Below are 19,233 nucleotides of genomic sequence, written 5' to 3' on the forward strand. Positions count from 1 at the left end.
TACATGTACAAATCTTAGCAATCTTAAATTCACACCAGTACTTCTGATCCCAGTCCATCCTCACAGGATTCTTCCTTGCTTTGTCCGATTCTGCATTTACATGGCTTTCCTTGCACAGTGAGACCCTGGCTCCCAACAACATAGACATTTGCTTAGTCCTGTAAGGCATCCAAAATAGTTTCAGAATTGCTTCACCATACTGCTACAAGAAACAAGCCTACAAAAGAGTTTAGGATTTGTTTGTAATTCTCACACACACATAAAAGTAGACGCTGCCCAAGACTGAGGATATGTGGTCAAATATCCTCAAACTAAAAAAAACTATGTTATTTTCCCTTCTTTCTTTCTTTTAATATGATCTATTTAAAATACATTTGGTCATTTTATTTTTTATAAGTTTTGGATGTACAAAAGAATGTAACAGTTAGACATTTACACCCCTCACAAAGTGATAACCTACTCCCCCAATTTACTATCCCTCTAACATCATAAATAGCTGTTACAATTCCATCACTATTCCCTATGCTGTGCTCCACATACCTGGAATACATATATATATATATACACACACACACACACACACACACATATACATATATATGTGTATACACACACACACACACACACATATATATATATACACACACATGTATATATGTGTGTGTGTGTGTGTGTGTGTGTGTATATATATGCCAAAATTGTACACACATGACTTGGAGTCATCTTTTGTTATCGGTATATATTATTACAATTTTAATAAGTTTTTCTTGTCTTAAAGTGTGTATACATTTTTTTGACACTGTACATATATTTTACTATAGTTGACATTCAATAGTATTCACCTTCAGCTTCAGGTATACAACACCGTGGTCAGGCAAAAGGTAACAAGCTATACATGCTTTTGGCACTTTGCTCTTTTCAGTTAATAACATTTCCTCCATAGTGTTTCATTAGTATCTTCTTCTCCAGCCTTTTGCTCAGTTGCATTTTACTCAGTTGCATTGTGTCTATGCTCCAGTTTATACCATTGACTATGTTTAAACATTCAAGCAGTTTTCAATATTTTGCAACTATAAATAATACTGTGAAAAATAACCCTGTGCATGTTGTGTAGAGTCATAAAATTGCAATTGACACTGCAGGATAGATTCTTAGAAGTGTGCTTGCTGTGTCAATAGGTACATGTTACAGTCTAAGTATTGCCAAGTACCCCTGTAAAAGGCTTTACCATTTTGCATTCCCACCAACAGTGTATGAAAATGCCGGTTTCTTCACAGCCCGACCAATGCAGAGCACTGTCCAGTTTTTGAAGTTTTGCCGGCTGATGAGTGAGAAATGTTATCTCAGTCAAGTTGTAATTTGCATTTCTCTTATCATGAGTGAGGACTGGGACGTCTTTTCTTTTGTTTATACCCTTTTTGCTAAACTGGCTGATCATGTCCTTTGCCCACTTTTCTATAGGCTTTCTGGTCTTTCTCTGGGATTTTTAGAAGTTCCAATGAAGTGGGAATATTAACCCTTTATCTGTAAAATATATTGATTTATATGTTATATAATTATCTTCCAGTCATTTGTCTTTTAATGTTATGGTATTTTTGCCATGCAAAGGTTTTGTTTATTTGTCTGTTTGTTTGTTTTTTGTATATTAAACTTTATTAATCTTTTATTATCTCTGGATTTTAAGCCAGCAAAGCATCTGGGCCTGGTGAAAATTATCTTGTAGTGAACATTCAGTACCCAAGGTAAGGGGACATGGCCAGTCCTGCGCTGGTATTTGTAGGCTCTGGGGATTAGAAAGCACAAATGCAATGGTAAAGGGGCAGTGTCTTGCCTGCATATGAAGGTGGGTGCTCTGTACGAGGGTGCGTTGTGGCTGAAGGGCCTGAGTGCTCAGGCTGGATCTTTGCACGTATTCACAACTCATGGCATGGGACCTCGGGCTGCAAGCTCAGGTGTTAATAGGTGCCCTTCACTTTGCTGTTGGGGGAGGCTGAGTATGTGGTTTGGGATCTCACACAGCTGTTGAAGGACTTAGGAAGGGGTGAGGATGAAGGGCATTATAATATCATTCTCCTTGTATATAACCAGAGTCTAGAACAAATGTAGAGTGACTCGCCCATGTCCCCCAAGAGCTTGAATAATTTGGGGTTCTTGACAGAATAAGGCACACAATCAGGTGTGCAAACTTGTAAAGAAGCAGTTACGGAAAATAAAAGAGCATAAAACATAAAGGACTGCTGCTTAGAAAGTAAGCCCTAAACCAACTATCTTATGAACACTGAAAGAAAGTGACATTGTTTTTCCTCCATTCCATTTCAGGGAAGCAGAACATTTCCTAGTGATTTCGACCATCGTCACACTCATGGGGAAAGGGAAGGGAAGGCCAGAACACCCCTTTATGGGAAGAGTTGTTGGCCAGATATGAAATTTGGGTATCCAGAGGGCACAGGTTACGTGTTTAGCTAAGGAGATTACTAAGGAAGGTGTTGAAGGTGCAGCCTGGCTTCTCTTTCCTCCTCACAGTAAAATGTGAAAGTAGGATTATAAATTAAAGGAACTGTTAAAACAAAAAGGAACCAGAACTTGAAGATCTGGAAAATCCTCAGCCTATCCATATTGCAAAATATGAGACAGCATGTTCTGGAAAGAGCACCACAGTATGGCTAGACCATCATTTGATAGAGATTAGTTTGGAACCAGTCAACTATCTTAGCAGAAACACTGACAGGTTGGACTAACAATGAGGTAGATGGGATAAAATGAAGGAATTCAACAGGAAGGAGAACAGAACTATCCGGCTGCAAACGTGTTATCCATCGAGAGGGGAGAATGACCCCAAAGGTGACACAGAGATAAGCAGGTCTGCTGGTGCCACAGTGGGCCCAGAGAGTAGGAGTCTGGGGGCCAGTATGTCTCTCCATGGCTTCAGTGGACCCGGTACCACCCCTGCCACTCGTGGGCCCACAGGGCAGAGGATCTAATCAGAAACCATTCTTGAGCCTCCAACCCACTTTCGGCATTGGAATGGGAATTCTAGGCCTGTCTCACCACTGCATTTTGGGAGCAGATAACTTGTCTGCTTTACAGGTAACACGGCTGAAGAGAAGTTGTGCCTACGGATGAAATGCACCTCTGGTCTCACCCACACTTGATTCAGGTGAGACTCCTGGACACACAGTTGATGCCGGAATGTGTTAGAGCTTTGGGGGCTGTTTTGTATGTGAGAATATGAATATGGGGCATCAGCAGGCTGACTCTTATGGGCTGAATTGTTCCCCCCAAATTCACGTGGAAACCATGATATACAATGTGAGTTATTTAATGACAGGGTCTTTAAAAGTTCTCTAACCCAATATGGCTGATGTCCTTAAAAGAGGGAGAGATACCAGGAAAGCACCCACACAGAATAAAGGCCATGTGAGGACACAACAAGAATGCAGTCACATCTGCAAGCCGAGGAGGGAGCTTCAGTAGAAACCAAACTATTTACACATTGATCTTGGATATCTTGTCTCAAAAACTGTAGAAAAGAAGTTTGTTCTTTAAGGCACCAATCCTATGCTATTTTATTATGGCAGCCCTAGCAAATAAAACACATTGCTAGCACAGGAGGGAGACCATAAATCAGTGATCTGATGACTAAAAGAATGCAGTATATATTTTTCTCCACTGCATTTGAGCAAAGTAGAACATTTCCTAGTGACTTCTGCCATCTTCACACTCATGGGAGGTAAAGGTCAGGAGAACAGCTCTTGTGGCAGGGGGTGATGGCCGGACTTGGTCCTCCTGTGTCTGTGGAGGTGAGACTTCTGGCTGAAGCCACGGCCGCACTCCCTGCATATGTATGGCTTCTCTCCCGAATGAGTCCGCTGGTGTCTGAGGAGGGCTGACTTGAAGCCAAAGCCACGCCCACACTCACCACACACACATGGCTTCTGTGCTGAGTGTGTCTTCTGATCAGATGTGAGCAGGGCCTTCTGGCTAAGTCCTCGCTCACACACTCTGTACACATCAGCCTCCTCCCCTGAGTGTGTCCTCTGGTGTCTGGTGAGGAGTGACTTGAAGCCAAAGGTGCGTCCACATTCGGAGCACAGGTAAGGCTTCTCCCCTGTGTGTGTCCTCTGGTGTCTGATGAGGGTGACCTTCTGACCAAAGCCCCTCCCACACTCGGGGCACACGTAAGGCTTCTCCCCTGTGTGCGTCCTCTGGTGTCCCATGAGGGAGACCTTCTGGCTAAAGCCACGCCCACACTCAGAGCACAGGTAAGGCTTCTCCCCTGTGTGTGTCCTCTGGTGTCTGATGAGGGTGACCTTCTGGCGAAAACCGTGCCCACACTCAGCACAAACATAAGGCTTCTCCCCTGAATGTGTGACCTGGTGACTGAGGAGCAGCGACTGCTGCCTGAAGCCACGCCCACACTCGAGGCACAAGAAGGGCCTCTCACCTGAATGTGAGCTGCGGTGCTGGAGAAGCGATGCCTTCTGGCAGAAGCCTCTCCCACACTCGGGACACACGAAGGGCTTTTCCTCCAGGTGTGTCCTCTGGTGCAGGATGAGGGCAATCTTCTGGCGAAAGCCTCGCCCACACTCCTGACACACAAAAGGTCTCTCCCCAGAGTGTATCCTCTTGTGGTTGGTGAGCGAGGACGTGTACCTGAAGTGTCGCCCGCATTCCCTGCACATGTACGGTTTCTCCCCCGAGTGTTTCCTCTGGTGTATGGTGAGGGAGGACTTCCGGCCAAAGCCCCGCCCACACTCCCTACAACTGTAAGGCTTCTCCCCTGTGTGCATCCTCTGGTGCTTGAGGAGGTCTGACCTCTGACAGAAGCCTCTGCCACATTCAGGGCACACATGATGCTTCTGGAGGCTAAAGAGGCTGACGTTTGTGCTAAGGCCTAGTCTATACTTTCCACATATCACTGCTCCAGATTCTGAGATGTTTGCTTCCGTCAACATTGTGTCTGCCTCCTCAGAGGTCAGCCCCTGGTCTATTCCTCCGCCTCTGTTACCTACTATTCTGTCTACTGGCTGAGCTTGAAATGGGCTGAAGAATACACTCGAACTCCCATTCTGTGGCAGCCTCCTGAAAATGGTGTCAGAGTTTCCTCTCCCTCCATCGTCTGCTTTCTCACTTGAGCAGCTTGGAACTTCTAGTGGGAAGTGGCTCCCTGCAGAAGAGCTTGGCAGGATTTGCGGGGGATGACCGCACAGCACATATTTTCTGAGGAGCTGCGGAGTGGAAAAGGCCACCGGGTAGGACAGACGGGGCTGGAATTCTTTCCTTGGTTCTGCTGGAGAGAAAGTCTCGGTCAAAATCACCACAGGTGGACAGTTAAACTTACCCAACAGTCATTCCTCAGGTGTTCATAGAAAGACTTCCTTTACAAACCTACCTTCCGTCCCACGGTGACACATGAACCTATATTCTCTTACAACAGAACACTCACAAGATGAGCCAGCTCTAATTATCATCCCGACTTCAAAAGTTTCAAGAAAGCATCACAGGCAGCACCAGCTCTATAAATTGCTGACAATAGTTATACATCTTCCCCAATACAATTATCCCGCAAGCTACCGTCATCAACAGCGATGTACACATTATCCACAAATACATGCTTTTACTGAGAGTTAAACTATATGACTTGCTACAAATTTCTTTAGTGACTTCCTACAAGAAAAGGATGGGGTCATTAAAAGGAGTCATTGTACCTAGAGGCCGCGTGGGGTAGGCAGTATAAAGGAGAAGTCAGAGGTCCGTGTGGGAGAAGAACTGGAAGGTATTGCAACTGTCCTAAACAAGTATTTCCTGGAGGATATGTGCTGGGTTCTCTATCAGAAAGTGGGGACTCAGCAGTGAAACACAGACACGGTCTAGTTCTGCAGCCCCTTAAAGGATTCTGGCTCCCCGTGTCCCCAGTCAATCCAAGACATGCTTTTCTCAGTTTTCCACATATTGTTGTAAAAGGAAAAATTTCTGCCTACAATAGCTCTTGCCTACGAGCTATCAAATCTGTATGCTTTGTTCCATTACACTGGTTCCATCCATCTGAAGCTGATGAATGAACAATAATACCATGACCCTTAAATAAACGCAGTATAACAGGCCTTTCCAGACCTACCTGATTCTTTCTTCACCAGTCAAACTGAGACGTATGTTCTGAACCATCTACAACATGGTTCAGCAAACTAGTCTGCCAGGTGTTTTGTAAATACAGGTCTACTGGACTACAGCCCCATCACTCTTCATGTAGTGTTTATAGCAGCTTTCACACAGTGGCAAAGTTGGGTAGTTGTAACAAAGAACACAGAGGCTGCAAAGCCTAAAATATTTAACCTGGCCTTTTAGGGAAAATGTTTCCTGAACTCTGATCTACAGTATTGACTCATTCCATCTGGTCAAAAATGCGAGCTTTCAATACTAACAAGAATAGCCACTGTGAAACCTCTTAACACTTAAAACCCCCTACACTGCTTTCTCAGCAAACTACTCAATAAACTCAAATCTCTCTCTCTCTCTCTCTCTCTCTCTCTCTCTCTCTCTCTCTCTCTCTCTCTAACTCGATCGATTACCTCCCGTGCAGTGGCTTTGGTAATCACAAGTGCTGAGCCCACTGGACATCCAGATGTGAAAGTGAACATCCTTTCGGTCTTCTCATACAGTTCTGGCCAGCAGAGGTCCCACCATGGTTGGTCTCTCATTAGCAAATGTACTCTAGTGCAGCTCACTGAACTGTCAGTGAGTTTATTTTGTTAAGTTAGGCTGTTCACATTTTCACAACTTGGGGAAGGTGTGTACATTTCTGCTCACCAGTTTCCAATAAATAGTTTGTTGTAATTTCAAAGTTCTAACAGCTGAGCTTTCAGTATTACACGACTGTTAGTTGTCCATGATTTGACAGGAAGAGAAAAGCAGCCACTGCCTTCACCTTGGCTTGCTGTACACCGCTGGGTTAAAGCCTAGGGCTTTCTGGTGAACCTCACAGCATCACAGAAACACCTTTCAGTAGTAAGGGAAGCACTTTTGTGTGTCTTCTGTATTAAATACAGTGACTGATTTAAATACAGTTGACGTCACCCTACAGGAACCAATTCTAACCATTCTTCTAATAGAAAATCCATACTGTAGAATGCTAGTCACTTCATATTTATCTATCCTCTAATAAAATGGAAGTTTTCTCTCCAGCTATCCTGCTTTCTTTCTGAGTCCTCACCGAATGACAGTTAATGTCCATATTTCTACCAACAGTCTCTTCTTGTCAAGCTAGGCTTACACCTCAAAATGCTTCTAGCCTTTACTTATCACCTAATTCCAAAGCCACTTCCACAATTTTACATATTCATTACAGCAGCACCCCACTTCTCAATACCAAAATCAGTATTCAGGTTATCCAGAGTAGCAGAACTCTGGATAGGATGTGTTCACACACACACACACACACACACACACACACACACACACAGACACACACACGATGTATTATAAGGGTATAAGGAATTGGCTCGTGTGATTATGGAGGCTTCAAAGACCCAAGATCTGTCATCAGCAAGATGAAGACCTAGGAGAGAGCCAATGGTATGGTTCTAATCTAAAGGCTAGCAGGCTTGACACCCATGAAGAACTGATGTTTCAGTTCCAGTGTGAAAACAGGAAAAACCAAACAACCCCCCCCCCCCCCCCGCTCCCCCACTACCATCACTATGTCCCAGCTTGAAGGCACTCAGGCCAGAGGAATTCCCTCTTATTTGGGAGAGGGTCAGCCTTTTGTTCTATTCAGGCCTCCAGCTGATTGGATGAGGGCCACGCATATAAGGGAGGGTATCTGCTTTATTCAGTCTACCCATTTATATATTAAAGGCATCCAAAAACACCCTTACAGAAACACCAGACTAATGTTCGACTAAATGTCTGGGCAACCTGCAGCCATCTAAGCCGATACATAAAATTAACTATCATATATGCTAACATTTCTTTTATATTGTCCTAAAATCATGGAGATGGCATACTGTGAGATTTGTCCAATTTCCAAGTGTTCATTCTGGTGAACACTGAAAACGTCCACCTTTTACATTTCTTGACCAAGTCTTGAAGTTGTTTAAATCGTCTAAAAGCAATAAATGCACAGCATTCCTCTTGTGAGCCAGAGTCTTAGGCCAGTCACTTAACCCACAGCTGTACTTCTATACGCATCCCCACGGCTGCAGAAGGAACGAGTTCCTTAAGGAGCTAATAGGCATTGATTTTTTTTTCTCTCTTTCTATTGGAAAGTTTTGAGACCAAAGTTTTGTCCAATTACTGACATACTTATTGGTCTCAAAAATCAACAGACACAAGAGCAGTTATAGATTTTAAAAGAGTTTCTAAACTGATTAATTTCCTTCTACATCCTGGAAATGTCTGATTCACTGAAAAACACTACCTTGGTAAAATTTTATTTTTATTTCTCCTTTTATTCAGGAATTTCTGGATGTTTAAAACCATGTTCAAGTTTAGGGTTTGCCAAAGTGGACACTATAATTCTAAATCACTTTTATTTAAAATTTGCCACATTACTAGCTAGGCACAAAAATTATGATGGATGAACATTCTTTTTAGAATTGCTTCCTGTGAGGGTGACATTAACTGTATTTAAATCAGGTACCGTATTCAATACGGAAGACACGCAAAAGTGCTTCTTTTCCTACTGAAAGTTACTCCTGTGATGTGTTGTTGAGCCTTGTATACACGTATGTGGAATAAACCTCACTTGGGCATGGTGTATAATTCTTTTTAAATAAGGTTGGATTCAATTTGATTTTTATTCCATGTGCAGGTTCATTAATCTACCACCAATTTAATTACTTTAAGAAATGTAGCATTACTCAGATTTTGTTCCATCCTGCGTCAGTAATATTTTTCAATGAATTCATCCGTTTCATGTCAGTTATTAAACTTATTAGTATAAACTTGTACATAATATCCCTTTAGTGTCCATTTGAAGTATGAAAGATACATAGTAATGACTTCTTTTCATTCCTGAATTGATTATTCATATCTTCTTCCTTTTTTCCTTGGTTAGTCTACCTAGTGATACATAATTTTGTTGATCTTTCAGGGATCAACATATGGCTTGCAAATTTTTCTGTTGTTAATCTGTGTTATATTTCATTGATGTCTGCACTTACCATCATTATCCCTTCCTTTTACTCACTTTGCATTTACTTTGCTCATCTTTTTCTAGCTTCTTAAAGGTAAAAGCTTAAGTCACTGGTTCTCTTTTCAAATATAATGACTTAAGGCTATATGTTTAGCTCTAAGCACTGCTTTAGCTGCATCTCACTAACTTTTATTTTGCTGAGACAAATTTAAAAGATCTAGGTAGTGAGTTGTAAGACTTGATATTGGTAAGATTTAATTTCTCCCCCAAGGTATCTATAGATACACTAAAATCTCAATAATAAACACTACCCAGGTATCCTTCCTTCCTTCCCTTCTTTTCTCCCTCAATCCCTCCCTGTCTCTCTCTCTCAACCTGATTCTACAATTTAAGTGGAAATGCAGAGGACCTCAACTATCCAAAGCAATCTTCAGAAGCAAAAAGGGAGAGGACTTACACTACCTGATTTCAAGACTTTCCATGACCCTACAGTAATACAGATAGTGTGGTTTGGTTTAAGGTTAGACATATTATTAATCAAACGAACAGAATAGAGAGTGTAAAATAGACACACACTTGGCTAGTCACTGGATTGTCAACAAAGCAATCCAATTAGGGAAAGGTAAGACTCTTCAACAAATGGTGCTAGAGCCACTGGATAGCCCTATGAAAAAGGAAAATAAACCTTGATCCCTGCCTCACAACATACACAAAAGTTAATTCAAGATGGATCGTAGACCTAAATGTAAAGCTTAAAACTATACAACATTTGGAAAAAATACAGATTATCATCATGACAATAAAAAATTTAAAAGAAAGCAAAAAACCAGACTTTCTCACAACTAAACATCTACTCATCAAAATTTATTGTTAATTAAATGAACAGAAAAGTTTCAGACGGAGAGAGAATATTTTCAAAATGTACATATGACGAAGAATAAAGAACTCACAGAACTCAACAAAAAATAATACAATAAAAAATGGGAAAATATTTGAATGGATACTTCACAAAGCACATATATGATATATGTGAACGATCAAACATCATGTAGAAAGTGCTCGATGTTGAGAATCATCAGGTAAACGGAAATTAAAACCCCCATGAGATACCATTACACATCGATCACCCGAGAAAATGAAAACTGTCAGGAAGAATGTAAAGCAATAGGAATTCTCGTATGTTGTTCATGAAATGGAAAATGGTACAAACACTTTGGAAAAGGTCTAGTCATTTCTTACTAAACTATCATACAGTTACCTTATGACCCAGTGTACTGGGTTGAATAGTATCCTACCCAAACTCATGTCTACCTGGAACATATGAATGTGGCCTTATTTTGAAACAGAGTCCTTGCAGATATAATCAAGATGACGTCATACTGGATTAGGGTGAGCCTTAATACTACCGGTATCGTTACCAGAAGAGGGAGATTTATATACAGAGACACATAGAACGAAGAAGGCTATGTGACCATAGAGGCAGACATTGGAGTGATGCAGCTCCAAGCCAAAGAATGCCAAAGATTGCCAGCAACCAACAGAGGCTAGGAGAGAGGCAAGGGGCAGATTCTCTCTCCAAACCCCCAGAAGGAAACAACCCCGCCAACAGGTTGACTTGAACTTCTGGTTTCTGAACTGTGAGAATAAATTTCTGTTGTTTTAAGCTTCTCAGTTTGTGGTAATTTCTTACAGCAACCCTAGGTAACTAATACATCTCATATATACCCTATGTATTTATTCAAAGAACATCAAAACAAAGGTTTACTAAACAAAGAAACAAAAAACTAGCATAAGAATGTTAATAGAAGCTTTTTCAAAATCACTAAAAGCTGGAAGCCATCAAGGTATCTACCAAGGAGAATGGATAAACAATCATATATATATTCATATGATGTGATGGATACTACTGAGCATTAAAAAGGAACAGACTATTTATATGTATGCAACAACATGGATGAAGTTTAAAATCTTTACAGTGAGTGTAAGAACCTTTAAACAAAAGGATATAAATATTATTCATTTGCAAACAAAACTAATTTACTGTGAAATAAACTCAAATCAGTGGTACCTGTGAATGATAGGGGTGGGGTTTACTGAGATGGGGCACAAGGAAATTTTCTGATAGGATGACAGTAATAATCTGTATTTTGATAGAGTTTAGTTTGAGGAGGCTCATGCATTGTTTGAACTCGCAGACTATACACTTAAGATTTCCTATTTTCTGTAAGTAAATTCCACCTAAAAAGAAAACGATAACGCTAGGTAAGTACATGCATGCTACCCATTACTCCTGAGGCCAACCGCCTTTCATGGGGCCCACCCAGCTGAGATGAACTGCCAGGAAATGGGCCCTCTTAAACTTCAGTGTCTGGAGATGCTTAAGTGGACAACCTGGACCTGAGTCTGTGGGTCCCTGGCTGCCAATCACCCACATGAGCCAACGTAGAAGGAGACTATCCCTTTCCTCTGACCACTTGTTACCACATCATCTTTGCCTGGAATATTCAGTGGTCAGGTCAGACTTAACACACACTCATACCTGTCCACCACCCTGAGGGATAGAGATCATCTGAGGAGAATGAGCAGATGCTAAGGACATGCCATGAAGACCTCACTAAACGACAGCGATAGACACCCATGAACAGGGCCTTTACCTATTCATGGAGAGAACACCAGTCTCTTTTCCAAGAAGAGTAAAGCCTTGATACACTGCACTTACTCAGATATGCTCAAGCTACCCAGCTCTCCCCAAGAAGAAATGCACTAAACTCCTCACTCTTACCAACCAAAGAGATATTGCTAGAAATCTGTCAGAATGGCCAAAATGAAAAACACTACTAACACCAAATGCTGGCAAGAATGTACAAAATCTGGGTCTCTCAAACATTGCCAGTGGGAATATAAAATGGCATAGCTATTCTAGAAATGGGCATGACACTTTTTTACAAAACTAAACATGTATTTATCAAATGACCCAGCAACTGCACCCTAGAGGTATTTATCCCAGGAATGAAAACCTTATGTTCACATAAAAACCTGTATACAAGTGTTCACAGCAGCTTTATTTATAATAGCCAGAAACCTGTAGAAACACCCTTATGTCCTTCAGTGGGTGAACAGTTTAACAAAATGGTATATTCATACCGTGAACTACTACTCAATAAAAGGAATGAAATGATGATATGTGCAACAATTTGGATCAACCTAAAGAGAGAGTTATGCTGAAAGAGAAAAGTGAATCCCAAGAGATAACATACAATATGATTTCTTTTACATAACATTCTTGAAATGACAAAATTATAGAGACTAGATTATAGAGAATAGATTAATGGTTGCCAGAGGAAGAGAGGGGAGGAGAGAGCTGGCTGTGGCTATAAAAGGGTGGTGGCACAAGGAATCCTAGTGATGAAACTATTCTGTATCTTTCAATATAGTATCTTTCAATATCTTTTCAATATATCTGAATGTGCATGGGATAAAATTTCATAGAACTGAAGAAACACACACACATGAAAGAGTGAAGGTAAAACTGGTGAACTCTGAATAAAGTCAGTGCATTGTATTAACAGAGACACAAGCCTGGTTTAACAAGAAAAAACATCAATGTAATTCACCAAATTGAAAAACTAAGAAAGAAAAACATACATCATCATTTGAAAAGATGCCGCAAACACATTTGACAAAATCTAACATCCATTCCCAATAAAAACTCTCATCAAGGAATAGAAGTTTGTCAAGCTGATAAAGGGCAGCTATGAAACTTACACTTACTTAGGAGGAAAGCATTCCTCATAAGATCAGGAACAAGGAAAGGATGTCCGTGCTCACCATTTAAATCCATCATTGCACTGGATGTTCTCGCCTGTGCAATGAGGCAAGAAAAAGAAATTAAAGACATACAGAATGGAAAGAAAGAAGCAAACTATACTTATTCACAAATAACATGATCACCTATGTAGAAAATCTTATAGAATCTACAAAAAAAAGCTATTAGGACTAAGAAGTTTTGCAAGTTTACCGGATATAAGATCATTATACATAAATTCATTGTATTTCTATGTACTATCAACAAACAATTGAAATTTGAAATTTGAAAACACCTTAATTAGCATAAAAAATATGAAATAGAGAGGGATTAATCTGACAAAAGATGCTCAAGGCCTGTGTACTGGAGACTAAAAAACAATGCTGAGAAAAATTAAAAAGTACCATAAAAGTGGAGAGATATATACTATGTTCATGTACTGGATGACATGTATTATTTACGTATATTGATGTAGATTCAACTCAATCCCAATCAGAATCCCAGCAGTCTTTTGTTGTGTTTGTGAAAATTACCAAGCTAATTGTAAAATCCAAATGGAAATGCAGGGAATCTAGAATAACTAAAACAACTTGGAAAAAAGAAAAACTGTTGGAGAATTTATACCGAGTGCCAGACTATTATAAATGTAAAATAACCAAGGCTATGTAGTACTGGCATCAAGATATAAAAAGAGAGAGGAGTAGAAAAATACAGAGTCCAGATATAGACCATACACATAAGGTCAACTGATTTACCACAAACATACGACGCAATTGAGCAAAGAAAGCGTTGGGTTTTCAATAAATGGTGCTGGAAAAAAATGGATGTGTATATGCAACAACAACAACAACAACAAAATGTAACTAAATCCAGAACTGGTACCAAGTTTAAAAATTTACTCAAAATAGGTTATAGACCTAAATGTAAAATAAAAATTATAAAACTTTAAATATATATATTAAAATCTTTTTAACCTTATTTTAAGTAAAGATTGTTTAAATAGACCAGCAAAATTGAGACTGAGAGAAAAAAATTGAAATTTAGATTGCACCAAAATTAAGAATTGCTCTTTGAAAGACTTCAAAATTAAGAATTGCTTAAGAGAATGAAAAGCAAGCCACAGAGAAAATACTTGTAAATCTTATTTCTGGTAATGGATATCTATACAAAACATATGAAGAAGTTTCAACACTTCATAAAAAAAAAGAAAAGAAAAGAAACCAACTTTTTAAATGGGCAAAAGATTTGAGAATCATTTCTCCAAAGAAGATATACAGATGGCAAACAAGCATGTGAAAAGATTCTCAACATCAACCGTCATTAGGAAAATGTCAAGTAAAACGACAGAAGATGCCACGACACAGCTATGAGAATGTCTAAAATTAAAATAATAACACCAAGTTTGGACAAAGATGTGGAGCATCTGGAACTCTCTTACACTGCTGGTGGGAATGTGAAATGGTACAGCCACTTCAGAAAACAGTTTGTGAGGTCAGTAAAAAGTTAAAGATACATGTATCATACAACCCAGCCATTCCAGTCCCAAGTATTTATCCAAAAGAAAGGAAAGTTTAGTCCACACAAAGGCTTCTCATGAATGTTCGTTCACACAGACTTTATTTGTATGCGTCAGAACTGGAGACCCCCCCAAAGTCAACAGGCAAATGGCTAAATAAATTGTGATATCTATATAGTGAAATACTACTCAGCAATAAAAAGAAATGAACTACTGATATACAGAACACCATGGATGGAACTCAAAGTAATTGTGTGAGGTGAAAGAATGCAGTATTATTCTGTATGATTTAATTTACATGAATTCTGGAAAGTGCGAACAAATCTATAATGACAGAAAACAGATCAGTGGTTGCCAGGGTATGGGGAGAAGGAGGAGGGGTGGAAGACAGGGATTACAGTGAGGCACAAGGAAACTTTGGGGTGATAGGGATGCTCAGTATTTTTGGATCGAGGCAACGGTTTCATGGCTGTATACATGTCAAAACATACCAAATTTTACACTTTAAATATATGTAGTTTATTATACTTTGATAATATACCTTATAATTATCCCTTAACTATTATACCATAATAATACCTTATAGCATAATAACACATTTTCCCATTCCATAATTAATGCTTATATTTTTAAGGCTAATACCATGAATTTGCTGTAAAGTACAAGTCTAGATATATGGTTGTACTTAGAAGCAAAATGAAACAAAAATAAAATTCCAGAAATGTTGAAAATAAAACAATGAAAACAGATAAACCACAGAAAAATTTATCCTTACCTGCCAACATTCACATAAAATTAATTCAGTTGGATCAAAGACCTATAACGTTCCCAAAATTTATATGGAATGTCTACAATTCAATAAGAGAAAAACAGCCCAAATGACAAGGAGGGAAACACCTTGAACAATTAAATCACAGAAGAGGAGACACCAATGGCTAATCAATATAGGAAAAGAGGCTCGTGCTCACTAGAAAGCAAACCCCCTGAGATTTCACCACAGACCGAACAGACGGTTGAAAAACGAGGTCTGACAGTATCTAGTGTTGGTGAAGATGTGGAACAAGAGCTCTAGTCACTGCTACTGGGAGAGGAAAGTGGCGTAACAGCTTCAGAACACAATGTGTCACAACCTGATCAGGCCGAGACCATGCATGCCTACGAACCAGCTACTGCACTCCTACGCAGGCATCTGGAGAAACTCTCGCATGTGTTTCCAAAGGAATAAAAGAATATACAGCAACATTATTAAACGGCCAAAAACGAAATAACTTAAGTGTCCAGAAGAAGAGAACTGATAATTCAACTGCATTAAAATAGAAATATTCACATAATGGAATCATGTAACACTTTTAAAAAGTATAAACTAAACCTGCACATTGTTCAAGAAGGATGTGTGCATTACAATACTACGTGCAGAGAAGTTTACAACTATGCAAAACAACACTCTATGTGGTTGAAGGACTATCAAATGGATAAAAAAGCATAAAGGCAGTCATGGGAATGCTAATGCAGAAACTGGATTCTCAGGGGCGGGGTGGAGGAGCAGAATACAACCAGGGTAGGTCCAGGGCTGTCGCCTGGTCTTACAACTTTCTATTTCTGACTCTGCCAGGAAGGCACACTGGCACTCATTGCGTAATTCTTCATACCCTGTTGTAATCTTAAATAATACATCATAAAATAAAAGAAACAAAGTTATGGAATTATGGGGTGGAACTGATGCACAAAAAGTTACCAGGTTAAGAACAGAAACTGGACAGTATCTAGCAGGGACAGGTGATTCAGGCTCAGAGGGCAACTACCATGTTGAAGATCAGGCCCACTAAGAAAAGCACAATAAGGAGATCCTAGGCCAAATGAGCAGAGTGAGGCTTCTGGGGTACGAGGGCGGGGTGCCAGGGAAGCCCTCTCTGGGGTAAGCAGGATGGCATGGAAGGGAGGCCTGGAGAAGAGCTTTCGGGAGCTCACAGATGCTTCTCAGAACTTCCTCACCTGCTGAGTGCTTCACTGGCCTGTCTCCTTGTCTGCCTGGTGCTTTCCACTCACCTACACAAAGGTCCAGAAGACATTCGCTCTCCTCTCTCCAGGGCTCGTCCCCTTGCTCCAGTTGTGTGATGAGTTTGGGTTTGGAAAAGGCAATTCCTACTCACAGGGAAAGAAACCAAGGTGACCTTGGGTTAGTGGCTTAAAAGGCTATCACAGAACTCAGAGTCAGCTGGGGAATGCAATAACCGAAAGGGAGTAGTAGGGAAGCACAGAGGTGGGGCAAAGGCTCCCTGAATGCTGAGAAAGGATAACTAAGGGGAGGGGGAGTCCTGGAACTAAAGGCAGTACACTGATTCTCCCCTGTGCTTGAGGAGTGAATACAAATATTCCATCATTGGGAGCATGATTACTTGGGAGGAGGGGCCAGGCCTTGGAAGAGTGCTGGAAATACAGTCATTTTATGGAATGAAATGCAGTCAAATCACACACACACACACACACACACACACACACACACACACAACTTCACTATTTTCAACTCTATAGAATCCAGACATTCTCTGGGGGTATAGGGAAAATGTTATTTTTCTTTCTCAGCCAAAAGCATGGTGCTTGCTACATAGATCTTAAAATGCCCGCAGGCAGAGTCCAAGACCTTAGAAGGGCTGTCCTTACCCAGCGACACCAAGTGGCTGTAGTTCTCCAGCATTACATCCCGATATAGGATCCTCTGAGCAGGACTTAGTAGCTTCCACTCTTTCCGGGTGAAGGCCACAGCTACATCCCGGAAGGCCATTAGTGCCTGCAAAACAAACATATCCCTGCTCACCCAGGAGCCAGCCTCGCCCACCAGCCAATGGAAGCCACTATCCAGAGCCACAGCAGCAAGAAGGCTGGTGTGGGGCACCCAGATGAGAGCCACAGATCCTGCATTTACCTTGACCCCTGGTGCCATGTGTTCAAGACTATTATCCCCCTTCCCACATTGCTGGTAAATCTATTTAGTTCTCTATTCTGTTCTATTGATCTCTATGTCTATGATGTCAAAAAACATCATAGATTGCAGTAGCTACATGACAGACCTTGAATGCAGGTAGGCTGATTCCTCCCACTGTATTTTTCATTTTAAAGGTTATTTTAGCTATTCTGGAGCACGTGACTTTCCATATAAATTTCAGAATAAACTTGTCTACAGGGACCAAAACGCCTTGATAAAATTTTTACGAGATTTCCATTAAACCTATATATCTGTTTGGATAAGTGACATATTTAGTATGTTGACTATTCAAATCCATGAACATGATATGTCTCTCCATTTACTGAGGTATTCTTTGGTTTCTTTTATCAGCATTTTGTGGTTTTCAGCATACAAATTCTATGTTTTGTTAAGAATTTCTGTTTTTAATGATTTTAATGGTATTGTAATTTTTCTTTCAATTACAGTTAACATACAATATTAGTTTCAGGTGTACACATAGTGATTAGACATTTATACAACTTACAATGTGATCACCCCAATAAATCTAGTACCCGTCTGACACCATACGTATTTCCTATACTACACTTTACATCCCCAGTACTATTTTGTAACTATAAATTTGTACTTCTTAATCTTTTCTCCTTTTTCACCCACTCCCCCCAACCCCTCCCAGCTGGCAACCATCAAAATGATCTCTCTATCTGTGAGTTTGTTTTGATCCACTGTTTGCTTAGAGTCCACATGTAAGTGAATCATACAGTATTTGTCTTTCTCTAACTTATTCCACTTAGCATAGTACCCTCTAGGCCTATCTGTGTGGTTGCAGGTGGCAAGATTACATTCTTTTTTTTGTGGCTGAGTAACATTCCATTGTATATGCACCACTTCTTTATCCATTCATCTATCGATGGACTCCTAGGTTGCCTCCATGCCTTGGCCATTGTAAACAATGCTTCAACGAACATATTGGATGCATATGTCGTTTCAAATTAGTGTTTTGGAGTTCTTCGGATAAATACCCAGAAGTAGAATTTCTGGGTCCTTCTCTGTCTCATTATAGCCTTTGTTTTAAAGTCGATTTTGTCTGGTGTAAGTGTTGCTATGCCAGCTTTTTGTTTGTTTGTTTCCATTTTCATGAAATAACTTTTTCCATCCTTTTATTTTCAGTCTGTGTGTCTTTCCATGTCAAGTGAGTCTCCTGTAGGTAGCATATGCTAAGAGTCTTGTTTTCTTATCCATTCAGCCATCCACTGTCTTTGATTGAAGCATTTAATTCATTTACATTTAAAGACATTGTTGAGAGATATGTAGTTATTGCCTTTTTATTATTCATATTTTTTGATGTTTCTTTTTCCTTCTCTTCCTCACATTTCTTGTAATAATGGTTTGGTGGTGATGAACTCCTTAAACTTTTGTCTGGGAAGCTCTTTTTCTGTCCTTTGATTCTAAATGATAGTTTTGCTGGGCAGACTAATCTTGGTTGTAGGTCCTCGCTTTTCATCACAGAATATTTCTTGCCAATCCCTTCTGGCCTGCAAAATTTCTGTTGAGAAGTCAGCTAACAGTCTTATGGGAGCTCCCTTTTAGGGAATTAACTGCTTTTCTCTTGCTTCTTTCAAAATTTTCTCCTTGTCTATAACCTTTGGCATTTTAATTTTGATGTGACTTGATGTGGACCTCTGACTTCATCTTGTTTGGGACTCTGTGCTTCCTGTGCTCTGGGCTTGTATGTCTATTTCCTTCATAAGGTTAGGGGAATTTGCTATCATGATTTCTTCAAATAGGTTTTCAATTCTTTGCTCTCTTTCTCCTTC

General features: G+C 40.1%; 1 protein-coding gene across 6 annotated transcripts in view; it reads right to left on the minus strand.

Annotated features, from left to right (window-relative positions):
* Positions 1–3,303: 3,303 nt before the first annotated feature.
* LOC117032523 (zinc finger protein 169-like) overlaps positions 3,304–19,233 on the minus strand; it is a 34,765-nt gene continuing 18,835 nt past the window's right edge. For 3 of the 6 annotated variants that reach the window (XM_033124123.1, XM_033124122.1, XM_033124124.1), the window contains 3 exons: positions 17,116–17,242; positions 16,501–16,596; positions 3,304–5,290 (listed from right to left, as the gene is read on the minus strand). In XM_033124123.1, coding sequence (XP_032980014.1) covers positions 3,738–5,290; positions 16,501–16,596; positions 17,116–17,242 — 1,776 coding nt within the window. In that variant the 3' untranslated portion in view covers positions 3,304–3,737. Of the gene's footprint in view, positions 5,291–12,904; positions 12,996–16,500; positions 16,597–17,115; positions 17,243–19,233 lie in introns of those variants that run through there. The other 3 variants (XM_033124127.1, XM_033124126.1, XM_033124125.1) reach the window with 3 other exon arrangements.

Source organism: Rhinolophus ferrumequinum, chromosome 12 (genome assembly GCF_004115265.2).
Source record: "Rhinolophus ferrumequinum isolate MPI-CBG mRhiFer1 chromosome 12, mRhiFer1_v1.p, whole genome shotgun sequence".
Lineage (NCBI taxonomy): Eukaryota > Metazoa > Chordata > Mammalia > Chiroptera > Rhinolophidae > Rhinolophus > Rhinolophus ferrumequinum.